This window comes from Henckelia pumila, unplaced genomic scaffold (assembly GCF_033568475.1).
Source record: "Henckelia pumila isolate YLH828 unplaced genomic scaffold, ASM3356847v2 CTG_298:::fragment_3, whole genome shotgun sequence".
Classification (NCBI taxonomy): Eukaryota; Viridiplantae; Streptophyta; class Magnoliopsida; order Lamiales; family Gesneriaceae; genus Henckelia; species Henckelia pumila.
Genome location: NW_027331797.1, coordinates 239341 through 262344, shown reverse-complemented (window position 1 = coordinate 262344; position 23004 = coordinate 239341). Strand labels below are relative to the sequence as shown.

Genomic DNA, 23004 nt, shown 5'->3' with positions numbered 1-23004 from the left:
TGGTTGCAGACACGTTCCTCTCCAAGTTGGTAGTACTTTGCTGATCTTGTACCTATCAAAACACATATGTTAGCATTATCAAAAACTTAACAAGTATTTTTATCAAACTTGACATGAAAATCATCATCACACAATTGACTAAAAGAAATCAAGTTTGATTTTAGTCCCTTGACATGTAGCACATTGTGAAGCTTTAGGAGTCCTTCCATATTCAGTGTTCATTTGCCAACAAACCTTCCTTTTGCACCACCTCCGTAAGTCACTTTACCACATTCTTGTTCAATGTAGTCCATGAGATGTTCTTTCGAACCTGCAATGTGGTGTGAGCTTCCTCTATAAAAGTACCAGTAACCTGCAAAGTTAGTTTTCAAGGAAGTATAAACATCAAAACACTGAAAATTAAACTTTGGTACCCAGATTTTCTTTGTTGTGGGTCTGTTTTTGGTGGTGTTGCGCCTGGTGTTGTGCAACACAGGGGGCAACATCAGCTTTGACTCCCAATACATCCAGTCATACCTAAGCTTAAAACAAAAAGACCTGATGTGATCTGGCTTAAAACAATAATGAGACATAAAATGGCGCTTTCATTGCTTTGGCTTTTGAGGAGGAACACGCTCTTTTGATGGAGAATTCTTGAATGGCGGAGCAACAATGGATGTGCTAGAAGTATTGCTACATTCTTTCACAAACACAGTTGGTTTTGATGATTCTCCAACTTCAAACACTCTGTTTACTAACCCTAGATCAGCCTTACCATCTTTACCCATTATAAAATTAACCTTAGATGTACTTGAAATAAACTTAGCAAGTTTTAGAGTTACCTTTTCAAGCTCCCCCTTATCCTTGCAGAATTCAAGATTTTTCTTACCTAGAATCACTTCAAGCTTGGCCATGGCAGACTTCAAATCAGAATTTTCTTTAGAGAGAGTTGTGTTCAAATTGTTCCGTTTGATCCGATCAGCATACAACTCCTCATAAAGTTCATGTACACACTCTAGAGTTATATCATCATTGACAGCTTCCTGATCACCAAAATTACCAAGAATAGATGTATTCAAGCAAACTAATTTTTCACTGGTGTTACGACTTGGAGTTGCAACACCGGAGGCAACACCCAGTGGGTTGACTTAAAAACACCTTTTTTCTTTTAACAATGCAGCCAGTGAGGTATGATCTTCTTCATCATTCTGTTCTTGATCTCTTTCAGAGTCATCATCACTCAAGGAAAAATTCATACCTTTGTGGAATCGATTTGCACATTCAGTTGCATAGTTTCCATATCCATTGCATTCCCTGCATTGTGCATAATCAAAATTCTTGGTATTAGATTCATAATTAACAACATACCTTAGTCGAGATGGTTCTCGAGTATGTGACACCCTCAACAGATTTTCAGGAGCAGGAAAATTAGGGTGCTTAAATTGTTGTCCAAATTTCTGTTTGTTTCTTCTTTTCAAATAATTTTCAAACTTTTGGGTGATCAAAGAAATTGAATCTTCACATAAATCTGAATTATTGACTTTCGGTGGTCGGAATCTGACGTCAACAACCGGCACGTCCATGATAAATCTACAAAACAAAAATAACCAAAATCTCTCTTAGTAAGGTCAAGAGTTGGCTCTGATGCCACTTGACATGAAACGTATTATAATTGTAGGTTAAAATTAAGAGTCAGTATTGTCCGCGGTGTCACAACATCAACAACAACACAGTGCATCGGCAAATAAACAAAAATAAATAACATAAGAAATTAATTTTGCACGAGTATAAAAACTCGTGCGGGTGCCTTAGGGCTAAATATCACTAGTAAACGTAAGATCAGTCTTACAAAGTAATCCTAGTGATTTTACGAAAAGTCATTAAATCCTAAATTTTTCAACAAGTCGAGAAATCAAACTTGCATCCTAAATAATCAGAATATAAAACAAATCAGATGCAACTCCCATAGCCTAAATTGAAGAGACAGAAAAGATCTTCGATCAACACAGTTCCCACAGTGTTGTCTCTGATGTCTTCAACACGAACGGCAGCACGGGGACAAGCAACAACGATGGTTGCAAAGTTCTTCAGAATCTTCGAATTCTTCTATGTGATTTTCTCTGAAAGCTCTTATGAATTCTCCTCTGAAGTGTACGTTACTTATAGATGAGGGTCCAAGCATGGAAGGATTTCCTTGTAGAATCCTACACAAATAAGGAAATTAGTTTTTGTTAGGAATAAGACTCTTTTAAATATAATTAATACTATCTTGATAATATTTGATAACAATAATACTTTATCAAGATAATAATTAATCTAGGTAAATATCTATCCATATATTTTCGATAATATCACATAAATATTTAGCCTATCATATTAATGCATATCTTGATATTATTGTATAAACATAAAACACTTCAATTCGATATCAAGATATATTTTGATTAAGTTAAATATCTATCCTAAAAATATTATCGAGATCATAGAATATTTAACCATATCAAATCAAATCTTTTGTTTAGAAGGTAAAATTCAATATTTATAATTAACACACTTAAGGAAAAGATTTTCAAGGAATTAAAATTCCTTTCAACCAAGTTAGCCATTCAGATTCAGAAATGGAAAATGAAAAAGATCGGAATCAGGGTACAATGTGTGGGCATTCGGGGAGTGCTTCCCAAGGGTAAACACGTAAATTACACTGTTTCCAACGTCTCTAAAGCAAAATGTAAGCTTGGTCTTAGAATTAACTTCTTCAAATGGACCTTTTAATTTCACTATTATCATAACATAATTACTCTCCTCTCCTTCCTTGTCTTAATTTGTGGGGAATTTTTAATTTCCAAGTTATGAGATATTTATATATTAATTGGATATTCATATATTGTAATGGAAAATCTGTGATTTGACTAAATATGGTATATATAATTTAGGATACGAGTGAGTTTGTTTTATTTTTAGATGGAATTAGGGGACCCTTCCTTCCCAATAAAGAAGTGTGTGAAATGTATGATTTGGTTTTAATAAAAGAACCTGAAAATATATGTGGTGAGCTTTTATGATTTTTATTTACGTCTCGACAGTTTAGTATTATAGTCAAATATGATTTGCTGTCAAAGGTAATAAATAATTAATGAGTAACACTCTTGTGTGACGGGTCAACCCTACCTATATTTATAATAATAAGTAATACTTTTGGCATAAAATGTAATATTTTTTAATGGATAACTCATATAAAAAAACCCGTCTAAAAAAAATGACTCTTAAGACCGTTTCATATGAATTTTTGTCATAATTAATACACAAAATTGTCTCAACGACATTGCCTATTATTTCTATGTGATTGTGTTATGTTATATTTAAACGTAGAGTTATACCCTTTTTGAGAGTTATACGTTTGTCTGTAAAATTATGAAATTATCCTGTAATGACTGATGAAAAGATATTTTACCTAAAATAATTTTGTAATTTCAAATTAACAATTTTTTATTTTTTATTATTTGTTTTTACTCCCGGTTAAAGGGGGACAGTGTTGGGCAAGCATTGATTTTGCCAGTTTGTCGTAGTGTTTTTTTTTTTTTTTTAAGAGAGTTTGTCGTAGTGTTAAAATCATTGGTCATATTAAATTTAAAATATCTATCTATTTTCATGGTAATAGCTATTTGTCCACATTCAATAATAATAATAAACATAATAAAATATTTACTTTTGTTAGAATCACGTAATAAAATATTTTATTATTAAGAAGATTAAGAAATTAATAAATAAAAATTAACAGAGAAAAAACGAAAAGGTCAATGTTCCATGAGGGTGGCACATTTAGCTATTATTAATTAATTAATTGTTAATAATAATAATAATTGATGTGTCAAAATAACGACGGCCCGTTATCCTGAGCGGGAAGTTATGGCTTACGCTCTAAGGCCCGATGTGGACCTGGCTTTTGCTCAGCCCACACGGATCAAATCCTTGCTTGAAATGGGCGGGCCAAAACAAAGTTGCCCCCAGGCCCAGACAACTCAATGTCCAATCAACATGAGCCCAGCGAAGCATTGCATCTATCTATTAAGGACTGTTAATAATAATCCTTTTTGCGACCCAAGGAAATAAACATTTGAATAATGTACATCTTAAATTTGCAGTTTTAAATTAAAAATAAATTATGTAAAAATGATTACTTAATATAAGCACTAGATCTTGGCAATGATCTCGGATATTTATCGAAATTTTGAATTCAAACGTGCGTGCAAGGCATATAATGATTTAACCAAAAAAATTGGAAAAAAAGTTTAATGTTTTTATTTTCTTCTTCCTGTGAGTACCATGTATAATTGCAAATCCAAACCAACAAAAATGCCACGGTTCTTGCTCGATTGGGATTTGGACCACATTTCTTGGTATATTCACAGCTGTCTCCATTATGTATTGTATGTGAAGATGTTTAAAGAGAGATTTTTTGGATCTAAGTCTATGTACAGGCTGTATCGGATGGAATGGTTTTTTGCATCTGTCATTTCTAAAGACCAAACTAAATTTGCACTTATCTGCTAAATACTTGTTGCAGTGGTAGCTAAATGAGTTTGCTCAAACTATTTTCTCCTCCAGTTGAGGAGTTTGCTTTGAGCATCGAACTCAACCAGATAGTCATCACCCTCGACTGCATTAAAAGTAAGAACTAAGGAACCCCAGATTACATACCATAAATTCAGACAGCATCACTACTTATTGAAACAAACATTTTGAAGCTCTAATAAGAGTACTCAATCAATGTTCAACATTGTTCGACAAACATCATATCCTAGGAAATATGGAGACAAGAACATAAAAAAAAAAAAAAAATTGTTCAAAAAACAATGCAAGCTAATTGTGAGATAAGCATAAATGTGAACAGCATTCATTGGATTTAACCATGAGTGTTGACGGCTTCCCACACAAGATTTTTTGGAACTGGCTTGGAGAGATCCCGAGCCTGCAGCGCAGCATTTCTAAGTGTTTGGATGGTCATAGCATTTGCCTCCAAGAACGATGCACTGTTATAAGGCAATCCGTGTTTCTTGCAGAGTTCCTTTACAAAGGGAGCGACTTTCCGGAGTTGGCATCGAGGCAACCTAGGAAACAAATGATGTTCGATTTGGAATTGCAAGCCACCGTGGAACCAATCCATCCAAGACGAGCATGATATATTGAGAGTTCCAGTTGTTTGCTTCTCGAACCAATCTTTTCCATTAGGCAATCCAAGATAAACATTAGACGAGAAATGGTTCAAACAGAACTGAACATGTTGAGTAGACGTAACCACGAAACTCGCTAAGACAAAGGTCACCCTTTCACCCCAACTGGGCAAACAAGAAACAAGCAAAGGGTACCAAGTCCAGAACACCAGCAATCCTAATAGCTCCTGCCCTCTATTGGGCACTTTTCTCTTAGATAACAACAAGAAGACTGATTGTGCATACAAATTAATCCTAGCAAAACACATCACAGGATAAAATGTCCAATGCTGATAACTAACCAAGAATCTGGACAAAGCGTCAAATTCCAGTTTTCTCTCGTAAAAGCAAGAAGTGATTGAGTTAAATAACCTGGAAGACACGGCGAAAAACGGGATGTGTTGAAGATCTGGATCGTGGTCGAGGCTGTTACAAGCGATGTGGTGAGCATTATGGTTCCATTTCCACCAAGCAATGCTGATTCCTGCGATGCAATTCCCAGACAGAAGCTGGGCAAGTCTGTTGAGTTTTCGAGTCATCATCACTTGATAATGACCAGAATCATGCCCTATCCAACCACTCTCAATCCAAAGAAATCCCACGAAACCACCACAGAGCAAATGCAACATCACACCCTCAGAGAAAATCACCCCATAAACACTCGCAGCAAGCAGCAACGCCATCAAGCACATTGAAATCAAAACCCCATGGCCTTTCTTCTCGAAAAGTCCCAGTTTAGAGAACTCATAAACTAGTTTTCTGTAATCCTTGGACACTTCAGACACAGAATAGTCTTCCAAGTAAAACCCATTAAAGAATTTGTCAAGATACTGCCAGGCTGTGCCCGGGTGATAAGCAACAAATGCATCAGTTGCATCTAGTCCCGCAAGATTCAAGAGCGGTAACTCGCCGCCAGGGTGATCTTTCGCCCATTCTGAAACATCATACACTTTCCCTTGAATAGAGATCCAAAGATCCCCTTTTTTGTTGTGGGTTTTGAGCTCATCTGATGAAATGTACCTTTTCTGGACACCCATTTTACGCCGACGATACAAGAAATTGAAAGAAAGAGAGATGGACGAGAGAGTGAGGGATCTGGGGAGGGAAAAAAAAATCCTTTTCTTATCCCTTCTCCCCTTTCTCTGGTTGAGAAAAAGATCGGATTTTCCCCCTTTTTATGTCATTGAAGTGAGGGAGAGATTGTGAATCTGATCCCGAAATGTGTGTGCGTGAAATGAAGAGGTTAAGGAAGAGCTGCGGAACTGGCTATAAAAGAGAAGTGTGCTGATTCTGAATCTGAGACTGAAACGCCATTTAATTAATATATAAATTTCATTTAACATTTTATTATTATTATTATTATTATTATTATTACTAACAAACATTTAATACCTTCATGAATGCTCGATTAACAGCGATATTATCTGAATGAATCATGGATTTTTTTGTTAACTATGTCAAAATATCAAATATTTGTAAGATTTGTTTTGATGATGAATGTCATGTGATTCCCAATTGCCACATAAACTTTTTTTTTTCCTTTTTTTTACAAAATAAAAATAAAAATAAAAATAGACAAGCACAAAAAATAATAATAATAAACACGAAAACAAAAAAAATTGTGAAATGATAACAGATATTATTGCATGTGGTTGGATCGTGGTGGAAGGTGACACAAACACATGAGAATTGGTAGGGTAACTCAACAGACTGGCAGTGTTTCTTTACTCGACCGTTCTTTTCATTTTAATAACATAATAATATTGTTGTTTTTTTTTTTTAACCTTAATAATAATATTGTTGTTGTTGTAAGGATTGTATGTATATTTATCAAGATGATTCTTTCGTAACACCACCAAGATTGTAATGCATGGGCCCGTGCTAGAATACTCTTCATATTTGAATCTACAACTTTACAACTTCTATGTATAAATTAAAATAAAAATATATCGATCAGTTGATAAATTGATTGATTTTTGTTAATTCGTAGTACAGTAAAATATAAATAACAATATATTTCTATTTTAAGAAAAATATGGTATTTTTTGATTTTGATGAATGGTTAATACGACATAAATGCTAAATTAGAGTTGTGTAAAACTTTTCAAAGTAGTTGTCAATGTCATCTTGTTAATTTTTCAAAGTTATTTTTTTTTAAAATCCTTTTAGATCGAGTTGAAATAGCAAAAACTTATTATCTAGCAGATACCATATATATATATTGATATATTAATTTACGAAGTTTATACTCTATTATATGTGTACGCGTCTCCGTGCACAAGTATATTAATATTATAGAATGGGAATGGAGCCAATACTATTTCAGATTTTAAATGGGCAAAGATGGATTCGTGAAATTGGATCCGAATATGCACAAAGCATGTCAGCATATCCTTTTTCCAACACTCCAATAATTTGTATCATCAATAATGCTATATGTTAGATACACGATTATATATTATTTTTAAAATTATCAAATTATCTCAAATCTATCATCGAAATCATCACTTCCTTAACTATTTTTTTTCGTTTTAAACGTAACATGTAACCTTATACATTACAATTTATGGACATATAGCATCTTTTTCTCTTTAAAGCTTATCATTTTTTTTTAATTGATTCATATGCTCAAGACAATACTACGCATAAATATTTCATATTTTTCACTACCTTTTCTCGCCTGCTATTTTTGTTTCTCAAGACAGCCTGTGAGGTAGAGAAGTTTGAAAAAAGAAGTATTGCTTATTAAATTAAATGGCTAAAATGATCTCATCCAGTCTTTCAAAACAGTGTTATTAAAACTGGACCGGACCGGCCGGTTCGATTGGTTCGACCGGGAATCGGTCGCCGATCCGGTCCGGTTCTCTTCTAAGAACCGAAAAACCGGTCCAACCGGTCAGAACCGATCAAAACCGGTCAAGAACTGGTTGAACCGATCAATAACCGGAAATACCAGTTTTTCGAATTTTTTTTTTTTTTTTTTGAAAATTTAAATTTTTATTTTTAAAACTTTAAATTTAATTTTTTTATGTATATACATTATTATTTGAAATTTTTATTTCATTAAAAAAATTATTTTAATAGTTATTAGTTTTTTTAAAATTAAATATTTCAATATTTAAATAATTTATAACTATAATTGATATTTTGAATATATTTACATCTTTATTTAGCTTTCAAACTATGACAAATATATTTTTTTTGTCTATTTAAATATATTTTTGAGTTTTTAAAATTTAAAATATATTATTTATTATATTATATTATATAAACGGTTTTCCGATTGAATCGTTCGGTTAAAACGATCCGACCAGTTGGACCGTTTTTTTTAGGTAGACCGGTTCGATCACCGGTTCGGTTATAAAAACACTGTTTCAAAATACCTTTGTAGCTGGTTGAGGAAAAACAAAACCTCCTCCAACGCCTTACTTTGTAGATCCACATGCACACAAACATACAAGTCATGCAGCCTTTAAATCAAACAAAGAACATTTCTCAGCGCCATTTCGTAAATAATATGATGCTGCTTTGTTCATATATCATCCTTCAAGAAGACCGCGGGGACAACACAATCATATAGGAACAAACTAGAGACGAGAACCCGTAGATTCACTACTTCTCCGGAAAGACAGTGCGGGGTTTCGCTTAGGCTTGGATTTCTGTTTCACAAAGTCCACAACAAGTGAAGCTAATTCCATCTGATGTTTTGAGTATTCGTGATCTGCACCTTCAACTATACATAGAGTATGGTTCTTTATTTGGGTTGAGAATTCAATCGCATCTTCAATTGGTACAATTTCATCTTCCTTCCCATGTACCGTCAACACCCTGCATCAATTCATAACATAAATGCATAAGCTTTCATGAAATGAAGAGACTAAAAGGAACATGCAAATAAGAAGATAGTTTCTTAACATATTATTTTAGTCATTAGTCCCTAGACAGAAATGATTATCTTGTTTTTCATTCTGGATGTAACCCCAAACACATTTATGGCGTGCTTAAGAGGTTCCCTGAACTTCAATAAGTGCACTTAATCGAAGGGTTGCGCCTGCTCTTGAGTCAAGGTGCAAGGATTAAGCCTCACTGAAACTTGAGAAGAGGTACGCACATTGTGAATTTTAACAACATTGATTGTGCATAGTTTGGAAAGCAGGATTTTCTCGATACTAATTAGCTAGGATCTACTAATTGCAAGCTAAGATTAGTGATACCGGATACGAATGGAACAATCTTCATCTTAATGTAAGATCTAATATGCCATAAAAAATACAAGTAACGACATGATAATCTCCAACCTGCAGCTTAGTGGAATGGGTCGACATGCAGCAAGCATATCTGTCTTTACTCGGTCCGTCAAACTTTCCTTACTCACACGATATTCAATCTCTCCTATGGAACCCATGAAATGAAAAAAAAAAATAAAAAAATAAGCCATCACAACAGAAACAACACATAATATACGTACCTTTTCGGTTGAAAACATCAATAAATCCATCCAGGGCGATCTTCTCTTGGAAGTCTTTACCAAGGCGACCTTCAATTCCTCTCCTTAAATCAAAGCGACCAGCAATATTTACGACTGTTTCTACATCATTATACCTCGATGCGTATAGAAGGACCGCATTTCCTCCTATAAAATTCCCATCCAATACCCCATGTGATTAATTGATTCTTCTGAAATGATAACCAAATTAAAGCGGCAAAAATATTAATCCAGTAAAATACTGGGTGTTCAACACATTTGTAGTAGTTAGTACTGCATGATTGCCATATAATTGTTTGTCCCAGTGCAACTTAAACAGTTTAAGCCACAGAGCCATCCGAATGCCTCGTAGGCAGATGAACAAAGCATTAAGGACCACTATTACTAGTTAACACAAATCATGCATCTTTTAATACAGTTACACCAAAAAGACTTTAGAAACTGGAAAGCATAAAACATCGCCTCAAGCAACCTTACCAGCTAGTTAGCAGGAGGCAACTCACCTTTACTATGTCCAATAACTGCCATGACAAAACGTTTCTCTGCATGAAAATGCTTAACCACATCACGTAGATCTTCAGCTTCTCGGATGTAATTTCCATACTGAAATGAACCTTCACTCTCCCTAAATGCCATGAAGTTGAAAATTTCAAGAATCAGTATAATAAAGAGAATACAACCCATGATTAATGTGATTCGGCCAAAAATACTTGCATCCACTATAGAATACTAAGAGGTTAAAACTCTTGTAACAAAATAATTTGGGATAATATGGTAGGAAAAGACTTCCTATGTAAACAAATTTATTTTTTTCTTTTATATATTGGCAATGGGGCAAGGAAAATGTAAGAAAGACCGATTATTGCCTGCAGCACAGTCAAGTACCAAGTCTATTAACCATATAAGTTGTTTTAGAAACTACTTATACTTCGATTTCAGTTAGATGCTTCATCACAAAATTACTCAGCTAAAATGTCAACAACTAAAACTCAGATTGGCTCATTCAAATAAACTAAAAAACATTACATCAAAGGAAATTATGAAGAGAGTACACATCACAGATTCACAAAACCACTCATGCTGTCCTGCTAGCCTTACCTGATCAGCGAACACTTACCCATTGCCGGTAAAGTCGAAACGCAATGCACTGATCCCTTCTCTTTCAAAAGCAAAAGCAAGGTTCACCATAGGGATACGATCCTACAAAAAATCCGAAAATCAAATAAATTAAACAAGAACAATTTTTTTGTAAAAAGTGGAGCCTTGATATGATGCAAGACAAGAGTCACGGACCTTGGAGGATCGGAATCCATGACATATAATTACAAGTTCCTGAGAGCCAGTTTCATGCAATATCCCCATTAGATTCTCTCCATGAGTGTTGTGTACAATCACTCTCTTCAGCTCTATAACCGGTGAAAAATGAAATAGAGATCAGTTAACAAAGTCCCATGAAATTATCCATGATCACGGGATTTTAAAGACTAAACTCACTTCTTCCCTAAAAAAAATTTGGCACTAACAGCTGCAAGAGAAAGCAACCTCCCAACAAGATTAAATATATTACAGAGACCCAATACATGAAAATTTCTGGGTTTTGTTCTTTCAAATTATAGGAGAAAAAGTACAAGCCCACATAAAATTATAAATAAATTAGAGAGACAGATAATCAAAACAACCATATCAAATGAAGGGAAGGGCGTGCAATTTCGATTTACTCTATTCACGCTACTCACCATTGCTGTGAAGTAAAGATTCATACTAACAAAAAATTTCCCAGAAAATGGTGTAGCAGCATATTACTGGTAGATGGAGACGCACCCGCGTAATCTAACAGCTGATTGTGTTGCTTTTCCGACATTAGAATCCTTTCCTCAGCTTCCACCAAACGCTTTCAGGACTCACCTTTCTTTCCTCAAGGCATATAATTATAAACTGAAATTTTAATGCAGTATAAAATTAATATATATCATACCAAGAAAACTTGAAATCTTGATGTAGAAACTTTATTTTATTTAAAATTTTTGGAGAGATTAGTTCTCCCACTCACGGGCTAGAAACAACTTTTTTCTAAAAAGTATTTTTAATGGAGCTGCTTCAGTTCTTTGTTTAGATTATATATATATATATATATATATATATATAATTTTCAGCTGTCGCATCACTAAAACCCCCTACCAGGTTTTAGTGATCGCGAACCAAATGAAAAAACATGATTGACCAGCTAAAAATTCATATATATATATATTCTTCACTATTTCATCATTTGAATCGAAATAGAAAAACACTTTTTGTGTATAGTTTTTTTATTGTAAAACCAATCCGAATTTTAAGTTAATTGTTTTACATTTTGTATATACTACACTCACATATTATATACATAAAAATAAAATCACAAAATATCGTTGTTAATTAAATATATGGGATTCTAATTTTCAGAAGAGGGTAAAAAGTTTATGGAAAGATGAAGAAGATAAAAATAGTTCCACGGCGACATTGAAACAACGAGTATTCATTGCCCTTTGCATTTACGGCTTTCTCCCTTAAATTAAAAGGCTACACATTAACGGCCGCATCGGCCGTAATACGAACCGCGATTATTCTTCACAGGACCAAAATACTCATGCAAAGAACCAAGCATATGCACATTATAACTGATATACCAGCCAGCACGTTTTGTCGAATAGAGTTGGGCCCGAATCTTCCAAGTAGATCCTCTTCTTTCCAGCACCACTACTAGAGGAGCATGTAACATGCTAAGATCCAACAGGGGCAATCCCTTTTGCTTTGACCGCAGCAGTTGCAGCCGCGGCAGCAGCTGCGGCAGCAGCAGCGGCTGCATTTGGTGTCATTGGGGGAACTGGGGACTGTGAATTACTACCGTTCTGCGTTGCAATGATCTGCTGCTGTTGCTGCTGCTGAGTCTGCTGAGACTTCACTTGGTTAAGCATAGTCTTGATTTGACTTCCTGTAAGTGTTTCATGCTCGAGCAATGCGTTGGCCAGAGCGTGAAGCTCGTTGTTACGTGTGGATAGAATCGTTTTGGCATTGTTGTATGCCCTCTCCAAGAATTCCCTTACTTCCTGCTCAATTAGGAGCCGAGTCTCGGTGCTCATGCTCTTACCATTATCGTCATAGTTGTGAGTGACGACACCCACCTGTTTGCTCATGCCGTACTTGGTTACCATTGCTCGGGCAAGGTTTGTTGCCTGCTGAAGATCACTAGACGCACCTGAAGTCACTTCGCTTTCCCCGAAGATGAGCTCTTCAGCTACTCTGCCACCCATTGCAACATCAAGACGTGCGAGCATTTGTTTACGAGATATGCTCGTTTCGTCCTTCTCTGGCAACTGAGAAACCATACCTAGAGCCATACCTCGTGGAACAATAGTTGCTTTGTGTACTGGTAACGCGCCATCTGTATAAATGGCTACGAGAGCATGTCCTCCCTCATGGTATGCTGTTAGTTTCCGTGATTCATCGGAAATAACGGCTGATTTCCGTTCGCTGCCCATCATAATTTTGTCCTTCGCATGCTCTAGATCAAACATGGTCACTGCTTTGGCACCATCCATTGCAGCTTTTAGAGCAGCAACATTGACCAAGTTTGCAAGATCAGCACCTGAGAATCCCGGTGTTCCTCTTGCAATTATCATCAGATCGACATCATCAGCCTTGAGTACCTACACGACGGCGTGAAAATTGAAGCATTGAAATTTCAAATATTTAGAATCAAACGGATGTTACCAGCAACTAATTAACTCGTTCTTGATACCACACGGAGATAAAATGGTACTCAAGAAACAACAATGTTCACAGGAAGCAATGCATAGTAAAAACACCAATGGTACTCAAGAAACAACAAATGTTCACAGGAAGCAATTACCTTTGACATGTGAGATTCCAAGATCTGCCTCCTGCCCTCAACATCAGGATTAGGGACAACAATATGGCGATCAAACCGCCCAGGTCTCACCAGTGCCTTATCTAATGACTCTGGAAAATTAGTCGCAGCAATCACGATAATCCCCTCATTTTGTTTGAACCCATCCAGTTCAACAAGCAACTGATTTAAAGTCATTTTCATGTATTGCTGATCCTTTGGATTACGGCTCCCTCCTATAGCATCAATCTCGTCGATGAAAATGATACAAGGTGACCGCTTTTTTGCAGCAGCAAAGAGATCTCTCACCCTACGAGCTCCAACACCAACAAACATTTCTTCAAATTCACTCCCACTGCAAGAGAAAAATGGCACACCAGCTTCTCCAGCTATAGCTCTTGCCAACATTGTCTTTCCAGTGCCAGGTGGGCCAACCAGTAGAACTCCCTTTGGAAGCTTTCCACCTAGACGGGTGAAACGCTGCAATGACAAGCTAGCTAAAGTGAGAATATATATATTTATACTCCTTCCGCAAACCAGTACCAGGAGTTGGTTTAGGAATTCAAGAAAGGAAGGAAGAGAGTGGATGAACACGTAAGGTGTGAGGAACAACTTGCATTTTCAAGTCATTTTTGCCCCCGAAAACATAGTCCGAACAACCCTCATTCCAGTGCTAAATTCGCCCTCAACCAAACCCTCCAAAACTGCTTTCTCCCATTGAAGAGTTTAAAAGCTTTTGCAATTGAATATTGATGGAGAAAGAAAACGAATTAAGGTAACACTGAGACATGGAAGCAGAGTAAAACTAAAGCCATTTCAAAGAATCATCTGATATGGCTATATACCAAACTTATTTGGAGGGAACACACAAGTTCTAAAGTCAAATCTCTTGACATCATGTTAAATGCAATCACCGAAAACAAACATTTAAAACAGTAGTGTTCACAAGTACTTCATTCTTTTGGGCGTGTATTTGGGGGTTTACAAAACAATAGACCCATAAAGGCAATACCTTGGGATCACGAAGATAGTGTACAATTTCTTCCAGTTCAGCTTTGGCCTCATCAACTCCCTTCACATCACTAAACTTTGTATTAGATTCCATACTAGGCTGCACTTCTTCATGTAAACCAAGCCCTATACGCAAAGTGAGAAGCAGATTATTTATCATTTAATTAGAGAAAACACTGGATCACGAAGCAAGAAATCTGGCTGCACATACCTTTGCCAATTCCTCTATCCTCAATTAGAGCCCCAATACCAGAAATTAAAAGGAATGATAAACCCAAAGCACGAACAGTTCGCCACAACTGCTCTTTAAAGTGTCCTCCTTCCGCGGTCACCATATGTATAGGTGCATTTGCAGTACCCAGAACTCCCTCTTTGGAAGATTTCCCCACATTTCTAAAAGCTGAGAGTGCTCCAACACTTTCTGCACCCACTTGCGAGCTAGTAGCACCCGAGATCCCTACATATAACTCCAGTCAAAATAATAGCTCTCAAGGTACAAAACAAATCCGTAACCAGAGAATAGGAGTTACAAAACAATGGGGAGTAGTTCTTTCAATATAGCTTTACCGAGGTAGGAATATATTAATCAAAAGTAGCAAGTATTACAATTGGAAACAGTTTTCTCATTGATCCTCACCTCGGTGCAATGTTTTGAGAAGCTCACTTTCATCCAGCCTATCAACCTTCACCAAAGCCTTGACATATTCGGCAAGAGCTGACGGGTTAGCGTGTAGCGAAGGTTCACTCTCAAACATCCTTATGACTGACTCTGGATCATTTCGACGATATAGATCCTTAAGATATGCACCGTCATTTGATCCATCTGTTTCCCGCAATCTACGAGCTAGACTGCCAAAATAATTGGGCCTTCCAATAGATTCTGCTCCTAGAGTAAAATGAAGTTTGTGCACAACATGAGAAAACTAAAGAGGGTAGGAACAGATTGTAACCAAGAGAGTAGCATGAAATTACTGAATGTTCTACGATAAATCAATCACTTTAATCATGAAGCAGATATGACAACCAAACAAAGATGCAATAGATAATAGATTAAATTAATTTCCAATTGCATTCGGAACAAAAGAGGAGAAAAGGCACTACTAGAACTCAAAACACATAAAGAACATGGATATGCACTGTCTTTAATAACCTACAGACCTTTTCTCCTTGCTAAATGCATACTGACAAAATGGATTTTTACATTTTGAGCCGATCTCAAGAGGGACATTACCCTTGTCCAGGATTGTCAAAAGATTGACATGACATGCCATGATCTCGTTCAGAATGAGGAGACAATATTTATCAAATGATTTCATCAATGCACATTTAAGCATTAATTTTAATTTATAAGTAAAAGTATCGCTGGTTTAAACAAAGCTTTGTTGGCAATCCTGAATGCTTTCATGGGCTACAAAGGATGTGCAATTTGACACATGCAAGCTATGTTTAAAAAGTTAGCTGGGTCATTCTTGGCCAATTAATAATATGAAGGATTTTCTAAAACGGCCTCCCACAAAATGCCATAATTAGTATTGGATCTCTAATAAATTAACTTTTTTAAAAAATAGCCTTAAGTTTCAAAAATACCCTTTAAATCATTTTTTATTTTTAGCATTCCGTTGAATCATTTCTGCACGAACACAAAATGCATATTAAATTACATCTAAAAATAAAATAAAATTTTCCATCAAAATTCAAAACTAATAATAAAATAAAAGATAAGGTGGTATTTGGAAAAAAAAAAAAAGAAATAATGAAGTAAGAACTCTCATTTTGCATCAAAGGAATAGTTAGTGCAGAAGTCAAACTTTATTTTTCTTTTTAAAATTTAGATAGAAAATAAATAATAAAAACAATAATTTTAATAAAAAGTAATAAAATTAAAATTAATGATAAATAATAGAATACTAATGATCGTTGTCGCCGTCGTCTATAAATACTGCAGCCATTTCTATTGAAAGTTCACTTTTTATGTCATGTTAGAACAAGAGACATTAATATTTCCAAAAATAATAATAATAATAATAATAATAATAATAATAATAATAATAATAATAATAAATAACAAGAGACATTAATAATTTTTGCCTTTAACTTGAGTACTTCAAAATATTTAGTTTTTATATTGTTCAAGAAACATTGCATGTCAAACCCAAAAATAAAATACATAGAGGAAATTTATTTATGCTTAGTTAGAAAAGGGTAAAATAAGGTCATTTTAGGATTTTTTTACATGATATAAGGCCATATTATAAAATTTTAAGTAAATAAGGCTATTTTAAAAAATAGAGGTTTTAAATAGGCTAGTACAACTAATTTCTCTTAATTTGTACATATTCAACTCTTATGCTAATACAACCAAGTTCATGTTACCCACACATGTGGTGAGAGATAATCATCATAAAACACATCCACGGATCAATTAGCATATCTAAGTATTAGTAGCATGAAGCACAAATTCACATGAAACAAATACTAGAAAGCAAACTTTTGATTAAAAAACCATCAGAATCCAATTAAATTGAAATCAATCAACCTAAAATGTCTTCATTCTGTGTGCTAGTTTGCTACCATTCGACGAAGTTGTGAAGGAGAAAGTATCACAATCAATTTGATCGAAAAGAGTAAATATTTACATATTTGAAAGGGGCTGAACATAAGTTTTTAGCTGGGAAAGAAAAGGTAAGTACCACTTCCTCTAGCATATGGTGAAGTTCTGCAACTTCGGGCAGCTAAAATACTGAATTGCCTCAGCTGAAATTGTTCCCTTTTTGCCTGCAACAGCAATGCACGGGGAATCACTAAACAAGAACAACAAGTTAAAGGCTTAAAGCATACATAATCTCAAACTTTGGAAAGGTACATACATGCGATTAAGTGGTCATTTCAATGGATACAGAAACAAGTTGAATCTAAAATTTCCAAAGAAAATGTGATTAAATGGCAATTTCAATGAAGTTACAAGCAACAGAGCATTATGACAGCTTTTCCTTTCCAAGCGCCAAAGTGGCCACACCAGAACAACTTGAAAGAAGAGAACAATAAACTAAAAAGGAGAAGAAAACGGAGCTAAAGGGAATACAAAATGTCAACCACTTGAAACCTTTATTCGCGTTTACTGGATGATACTGATTAAATCAACAAAGAAAAATCCAATTTAGTCATCCTCCAACACAGCTGTATTTCAAAATACTGAATAGCCAATCTACTTTCCCACAAAAAAATAATGAATCTAAAGCAGTTAATTCAGCTAAATCTACAGAACTTGCAGCAAATTAAAACAGAAGTACAACAAAAATTCCAAGACTAGGGCTTTCGTAGGCGCACTCAATTCTCCACAGCAGGGCTTTAATCGTACAAAATTAAATTAATCGCATGTAAAATAAGTATAAGACATTAGATTTAAGTGATTAAAAACTTGGAAACTGACCTGATGGAGAAGACGTCGCAACACCATGTTTATTATTTCCCAAAAATTATTTTTTCGAAAAAAGGGATTTTCTTCTCTGCCCCTTGTGAAAGAATTTCAAAACTAAAACTTAAGTGTTGCGCGATAAAAATTGGGATATTTTTGAGGTAAGAGGTGATCGGAAATGGGAGGAGCTATGGCTATGCTTGGTTGGTTGGAGGCGAGGAGGGGAGGAGACTGGTCACAAGAACTTGCCTTGTCTAAAACTGACATTTTTTTTTATGAGATGAGATGAGATGGGCCCAATCTTGGACCAGATTGATTCTTGGTAGTGTTTTTTTCTTTGTTGGGCTTCAGGATAACTGGGCCTAGCCTGTTTACGAGAATATATATAAATTATTTGGATTTCAGTTTCATACTGTATCGAGAAAATGAGAGGCTATGAAGTGGAGCTTGACTTGTTTGAATGCCATGCCCATGAGTCGAGTTGGAGGAAGCGCAAAACAAGATGTGGAACGGAGGCTTCTCCGCCTTCTCCATGGTCGTCATACTAGAACCCGACTTGGAGAAATACATGGACACTTTCTTCGCCACCATCTCCACTGCTCCAACCAACTTCTTTCCCACTTCATTTCCATATGCTCTTCACTTAACAAAATGCCTTATGCACATCTTGTTTTCCATCACTCCCCTAACCCCAACATCCTTCTTTTCAACTCCCTCGTCAAAGGATACTCCCTTTGTGGTCCTTACATCCATTCCATAACCATGTTTTCCAACATGACACGCCGTGGCATTTGGCCTGATGAATTCACTTTTGCACCTCTACTCAAAGCTTGCGCCAATCTCCGGGAACTTAACTTGGGTCTAGCAGTCTACAAACAAGTTCTCGTCTTTGGGTTCGAGAGATTTGCTAGTATAAGAATCGGGTTGCTGGAGTTGTGTGTGAATTGTGAAAGAATGAGGGAGGCGAAGAGGGTGTTTGATGAAATGTGTACCCGGGATGTGATCGCTTGGAACTTGATTATTCGTGGATTTTGTAGGTGTGGAGATATGGAAATGGGGTTGAGTTTGTTTAGGGAGATGGGCCAGAGGAGTATTGTTTCTTGGAATACAGTGATCTCTTGCCTGGCGCAGAGTGGGAGACTTACAGATGTTTTGGGTCTTTTCCGTGAAATGTTGTATCAGGGGTTTGAACCTGATGAGGCGACAATTGTGACAATTTTGCCGGTTTGTGCTCGGTTAGGTGAAGTTGACATCGGAAACTGGGTACACTCTTTTGTTCAATCGAGTGGCATTTACGCAGAATATGTATCTATCGGCAATTCTCTGGTTGATTTTTATTGCAAGTGTGGGGATCTTGAGAGAGCTCTCATGGTTTTCGAGGACATGCCTAGGAAAAATGTTGTCTCATGGAATTCAATGATTTCAGGTTTGGCTCTCAACGGAAAGGGTGAACTCGGAGTTGAATTATTTGAACGAATGACGAATCACTGCAGCATAGGCCCAAATGATGCAACATTTGTCGGGGTTTTAGCATGTTGTGTCCATGCAGGCCTGCTGCAAAAAGGCCGAGATTTATTTTCTTCGATGGTCAAGAATCATCGTATTCAGCCGAAATTGGAGCACTATGGTTGCATGGTGGATTTGCTTGGTCGCAGTGGCAGTGTGGAGGAGGCATATGGGATTATGCAAACGATGCCTATGAAGCCAAATGCAGTTATATGGGGTGCATTGCTTAGTGGTTGCCGCGCAAAGGGCGAAATGGAGCTTGCTGAGCGTGCAGTTAAGGAGCTTATAAATCTTGAACCATGGAATTCAGGAAACTATGTGGTGCTGTCCAATATTTATGCCGAAAGAGGTGATTGGAGTGGAGTTGAGGAGACGAGAATGTTAATGAAACAGAACCGTGTCTCTAAAACGGTGGGACAGAGTTTGGTTCCGTAATTATGCCCCTACCTATTGGTCATGTTGTGATGAGATATGAACTGAAACTAAGGGGATGTAGATATATAGATACTCGTTTTATTAATTCTAATTCTAATTTGTATTGGACAACATCTTATCAATCTATTTGTGATTGGACTCACGTATTTGCCATCGGAAACAACTTTGTCACAAATTTTCTTCCTTCCTTCGTATTTTGGCCTACAACCTTTCTTTCATGTATTAGATCTCATCTCTTATTTGAGTTAATTTTAATATCCTTTCTGTTTTATGCATGCAATTTAAACTTTAGTCGTTTTCATGATCCTAATTCCTATCCGCCAACACTAAATTATGGCAAATGATAAAATTGTTTAAAAGATCTAAAAGGAAAACCATAAATTAGTTGTTCATTTTTGTGCAATTAATTTTCGTGCGCAGCATATACAAAGATGAAAGAATTGCTCCCAAGTCCGGAATTTATTTCCCTTAAATTAAATGCAAATAATTTTTAGAGATCAGGAAGTTTCTAGTTATAGAAATGATGTGTCTAGAGGGTTCTGGACCATTTCCCAAATTGTATTTGTAGCAGGCTATATCTTGGAATCCAGTAAGGCCCACCTAGAATATGCTGACCAAAATCCAAGAGAGATTCAAAAAAAGTTCAATTTCGTTCTCTAAATTTCCAGAACTTTCCTTCCCACTCTCACTTCCCTAATAAAAGTCACCTCACTCACTTGGAACTACAAATCCAGACGAAAAACAAACTCAAAAGTCAATTCTCGGGACTGAATTTTCGATCTTCAAGGCAATGGAAGGCGTCAAAACTAAATTACAGGGGGAATGCGACACCACCGATGGCGGCGTTGGTGGTGCAGCCTACTCGTCGTCGTCATCTTCTTCGCCACGACCGCTGGAGGGTCTTCATGAAATGGGTCCACCTCCATTCTTGATCAAGATCTTTGAAATGGTTGAGGATTCTTCCACTGATTCTGTGATTTCTTGGAGCAAGGCTAAGAACAGCTTCATTGTATGGGATTCTCATAAATTCTCATCCACTTTGCTTCCAAGATACTTCAAGCATAGCAATTTCTCTAGTTTCATTCGCCAGCTCAACACATATGTAAGTGTCTTCAAGATTTCCATCTCAAATTTGTTTCTTGCCTTTCATATTTACTGCATTATTTGCATAGATTCATACTAGCTAGGCCATAAATGGTTGCTGAATAATCTTTTACATTAAATTTTGCGTTTCCCATTCTGTGAGTTTTTATTAACTTGCTCTTTTCCATCTACTTCAACGCTCTGCTGGCCTATTTACCACTGGGAGCGGAAGTTTAGTTCAACGCGCTAATCTGTTTATAGACAGGGCAAAAAATAAAATATTTGCTTAATTTGATGATTTCCGATGCTTGCAATGGATTGTTTGCTCTGGTTCTGATATCAATATAGTGTTGGTTTTTATGATGTTACTAAAATGTTGAAATCTACAGGGCTTTAGAAAAGTGGATCCAGATAAATGGGAGTTTGCCAATGGAGGGTTTTTGGGAGGACAGAGACATCTCTTGAAAACCATCAAAAGGAGGCGGAACCTTGTGCAAAGCAGCATAATTCAACCAAGTGAAGGTTCTTGTGTAGAGTTGGGTCAATATGGAGTGGAGGAAGAGGTCGAAATAATGAAAAGAGATCGAAATCTTTTGATGACAGAAGTCTTGAAGCTTAGAAAACAGCAGCAAAAGTCGAAGGACCGAATCCTGGAAATGGAAGAAAGGATACACCGCGCAGAGGCAAAACAACAGCAAATGATGAGTTTTCTTGCCAAAGCCTTTAGTAGTCCAGAGCTCCTGCAGCAATACTATGAGAAATATAAGCAGAAAAAGAATCCAAAACGAATAGAAATTGGGCAAAAGAGAAGATTGACAATGGGTCCAAGCGCGGAGAATGTTCGAGAAGACCAAGATGAGGAGCAGTTTCAAGATATTGAACTGGAAATGGAAACATTTCTTTCGGCTGCAATGTTTGATGGATCGAGCAGTGGTGAAAAGGGTGCTTGTGACGAGAAAACTCCCTCCACGGGTGTGGCAAGTTTGAATCCTACCACGGAAGAACTGTGGGAGAAGTTGCTCGGTGATGATCTTACAGTTGTTGATGTCGCTGATGAAGTACCTGCCACAGACGTAACAGTGCAAAATTTGGTATCTGATACTCCAGAGTGGGATGAAGATCTACAAGAGCTTGTCGATCAGTTGGAATTTCTTTAAGCCCGAAGATGTTATTTGTTCTAAGATTGTGAAGCTTTTGGCTTTGACTGCTCCCACACCTGGTATGGAGTGGTGCATTTTCAATTCTGTGCAAAGATTCACCTTTATGCCAATATGATATGCTTCTTCTCTTCTTCTGGTTTCAGGGAATTAACGTGAGCGTGGCTGGAGGAAAAGAATTGATCAAACTCTCTATATCCTTTTCTTAGTTAAATGAAATTCACTTATCATCATATTTTTCAGGGCGAAAGTGTCGATGAGCTCAATTCTGTCTTCTGCGGATGCAGGTACAATAGTTCTCAAGTCTTCAAGAGGATCGGAAGAATGAATCCAGCAATTCAACATATGTTTGAAGCTATAATATTATATACATTTATGTTCTTATTATATTTATCTATCCCATGGGTCGTCGGAGTGACAATTGTGATCAATAATAATGATTAGTTTGAAACATTGTAGTATTATGTTATTGATTTGATTGATGTGAGAATATTAATTAATGCATTCTTTAACGATTAATAAACATTTGATTGATGGTAGAAATTGTTATTATCTTTCAACAGCATGCACACAGCAACACAGTATATAGCAAGCCGAGAGTTTGACTCTTTATCTTTAAGACAAATTTGTCCGCCTAGGTGCTTACGGGTTGATTAAAGTGTCTTTCAAAATAGAACTCTATCTCCAACTTCGATTAGTAGCACTACAAAATCGAAGCACTACGAACACTTGAAAGTGTTTAAAAAACTCAGACTCGATATGAGTATGCAAGAGAAGAAAAGAGAATCAGAAAATGAGAGAGTAGAAATGAATGGGGAGAGGTCTATTTATAGACGTTG

The 23004-nt window shown here is 36.2% G+C and overlaps 5 protein-coding genes across 8 annotated transcripts; 2 read left to right on the top strand and 3 right to left on the bottom strand.

Moving 5' to 3' along the window:
- Window positions 1-4675: 4675 nt before the first annotated feature.
- Window positions 4676-6468, bottom strand: LOC140870984 (acyl-lipid (9-3)-desaturase-like). Its single transcript, XM_073273419.1, has one exon. It carries the CDS (start codon window positions 6224-6226, stop codon window positions 4883-4885), a length of 1344 nt encoding a protein of 447 aa, XP_073129520.1. The 5' UTR covers window positions 6227-6468; the 3' UTR covers window positions 4676-4882.
- Window positions 6469-8610: 2142 nt separating this feature from the next.
- LOC140870990 (putative uncharacterized protein YDL057W) lies at window positions 8611-11742 on the bottom strand. Of its 3 annotated transcripts, none has more exons than XM_073273426.1 (7): window positions 11497-11742; window positions 10969-11081; window positions 10793-10875; window positions 10179-10300; window positions 9658-9822; window positions 9488-9581; window positions 8611-9017 (listed from the first exon to the last, which is right to left on the bottom strand). In XM_073273426.1, the coding sequence occupies exons 1-7, from the start codon at window positions 11534-11536 to the stop codon at window positions 8777-8779; spliced, it is 858 nt and encodes a 285-aa protein (XP_073129527.1). In that variant the 5' UTR covers window positions 11537-11742; the 3' UTR covers window positions 8611-8776. The 3 variants fall into 3 exon arrangements, with proteins under 3 accessions (XP_073129527.1, XP_073129528.1, XP_073129529.1); XM_073273427.1 differs by having other exon boundaries at window positions 11412-11549; XM_073273428.1 differs by lacking the exon at window positions 9488-9581 and having other exon boundaries at window positions 8877-9017.
- A 365-nt stretch (window positions 11743-12107) lies between these two features.
- On the bottom strand, window positions 12108-18247 carry LOC140870911 (ATP-dependent zinc metalloprotease FTSH 4, mitochondrial-like). 2 transcript variants are annotated; one of them, XM_073273317.1, is made up of 7 exons: window positions 18000-18247; window positions 17260-17344; window positions 15207-15455; window positions 14781-15026; window positions 14571-14695; window positions 13562-14038; window positions 12108-13358 (listed from the first exon to the last, which is right to left on the bottom strand). In XM_073273317.1, the coding sequence occupies exons 1-7, from the start codon at window positions 18024-18026 to the stop codon at window positions 12432-12434; spliced, it is 2136 nt and encodes a 711-aa protein (XP_073129418.1). In that variant the 5' UTR covers window positions 18027-18247; the 3' UTR covers window positions 12108-12431. The 2 variants fall into 2 exon arrangements, with proteins under 2 accessions (XP_073129418.1, XP_073129419.1); XM_073273318.1 differs by having other exon boundaries at window positions 15207-15449.
- Window positions 18248-18424: 177 nt separating this feature from the next.
- LOC140870912 (pentatricopeptide repeat-containing protein At1g09190) lies at window positions 18425-20076 on the top strand. The gene has a single exon (XM_073273319.1). It carries the CDS (start codon window positions 18450-18452, stop codon window positions 19923-19925), a length of 1476 nt encoding a protein of 491 aa, XP_073129420.1. The 5' UTR covers window positions 18425-18449; the 3' UTR covers window positions 19926-20076.
- Window positions 20077-20604: 528 nt separating this feature from the next.
- On the top strand, window positions 20605-22695 carry LOC140870913 (heat shock factor protein HSF30-like). The gene is made up of 4 exons (XM_073273320.1): window positions 20605-21027; window positions 21398-22227; window positions 22312-22373; window positions 22453-22695. Exons 1-2 carry the CDS (start codon window positions 20716-20718, stop codon window positions 22163-22165), a joined length of 1080 nt encoding a protein of 359 aa, XP_073129421.1. The 5' UTR covers window positions 20605-20715; the 3' UTR covers window positions 22166-22227; window positions 22312-22373; window positions 22453-22695.
- Window positions 22696-23004: the final 309 nt, after the last annotated feature.

What these genes read in the sequence shown, in the direction of transcription:
- LOC140870984 (XM_073273419.1), bottom strand. Translation starts at nt 6,226, where the DNA reads ATGGGTGTCCAGAAAAGGTACATTTCATCAGATGAGCTCAAAACCCAC.
- LOC140870990 (XM_073273426.1), bottom strand. Translation starts at nt 11,536, where the DNA reads ATGTCGGAAAAGCAACACAATCAGCTGTTAGATTACGCGG. An exon ending in ATGGATTCCGATCCTCCAAG is followed by an intron (nt 10,876 to 10,968) that starts GTCCGTGACTCT and finishes GATTTTTTGTAG; the next exon opens with GATCGTATCCCTATGGTGAA. An exon ending in TTCGACTTTACCGGCAATGG is followed by an intron (nt 10,301 to 10,792) that starts GTAAGTGTTCGC and finishes CATGGCATTTAG; the next exon opens with GGAGAGTGAAGGTTCATTTC.
- LOC140870913 (XM_073273320.1), top strand. Translation starts at nt 20,716, where the DNA reads ATGGAAGGCGTCAAAACTAAATTACAGGGGGAATGCGACACCACCGAT. An exon ending in TTCGCCAGCTCAACACATAT is followed by an intron (nt 21,028 to 21,397) that starts GTAAGTGTCTTC and finishes TGAAATCTACAG; the next exon opens with GGCTTTAGAAAAGTGGATCC.
- LOC140870912 (XM_073273319.1), top strand. Translation starts at nt 18,450, where the DNA reads ATGCCCATGAGTCGAGTTGGAGGAAGCGCAAAACAAGATGTGGAACGG.
- LOC140870911 (XM_073273317.1), bottom strand. Translation starts at nt 18,026, where the DNA reads ATGGTGTTGCGACGTCTTCTCCATCAG. An exon ending in TCTCAAAACATTGCACCGAG is followed by an intron (nt 15,027 to 15,206) that starts GTGAGGATCAAT and finishes AGTTATATGTAG; the next exon opens with GGATCTCGGGTGCTACTAGC. An exon ending in TGGAATCTCACATGTCAAAG is followed by an intron (nt 13,359 to 13,561) that starts GTAATTGCTTCC and finishes GCCGTCGTGTAG; the next exon opens with GTACTCAAGGCTGATGATGT.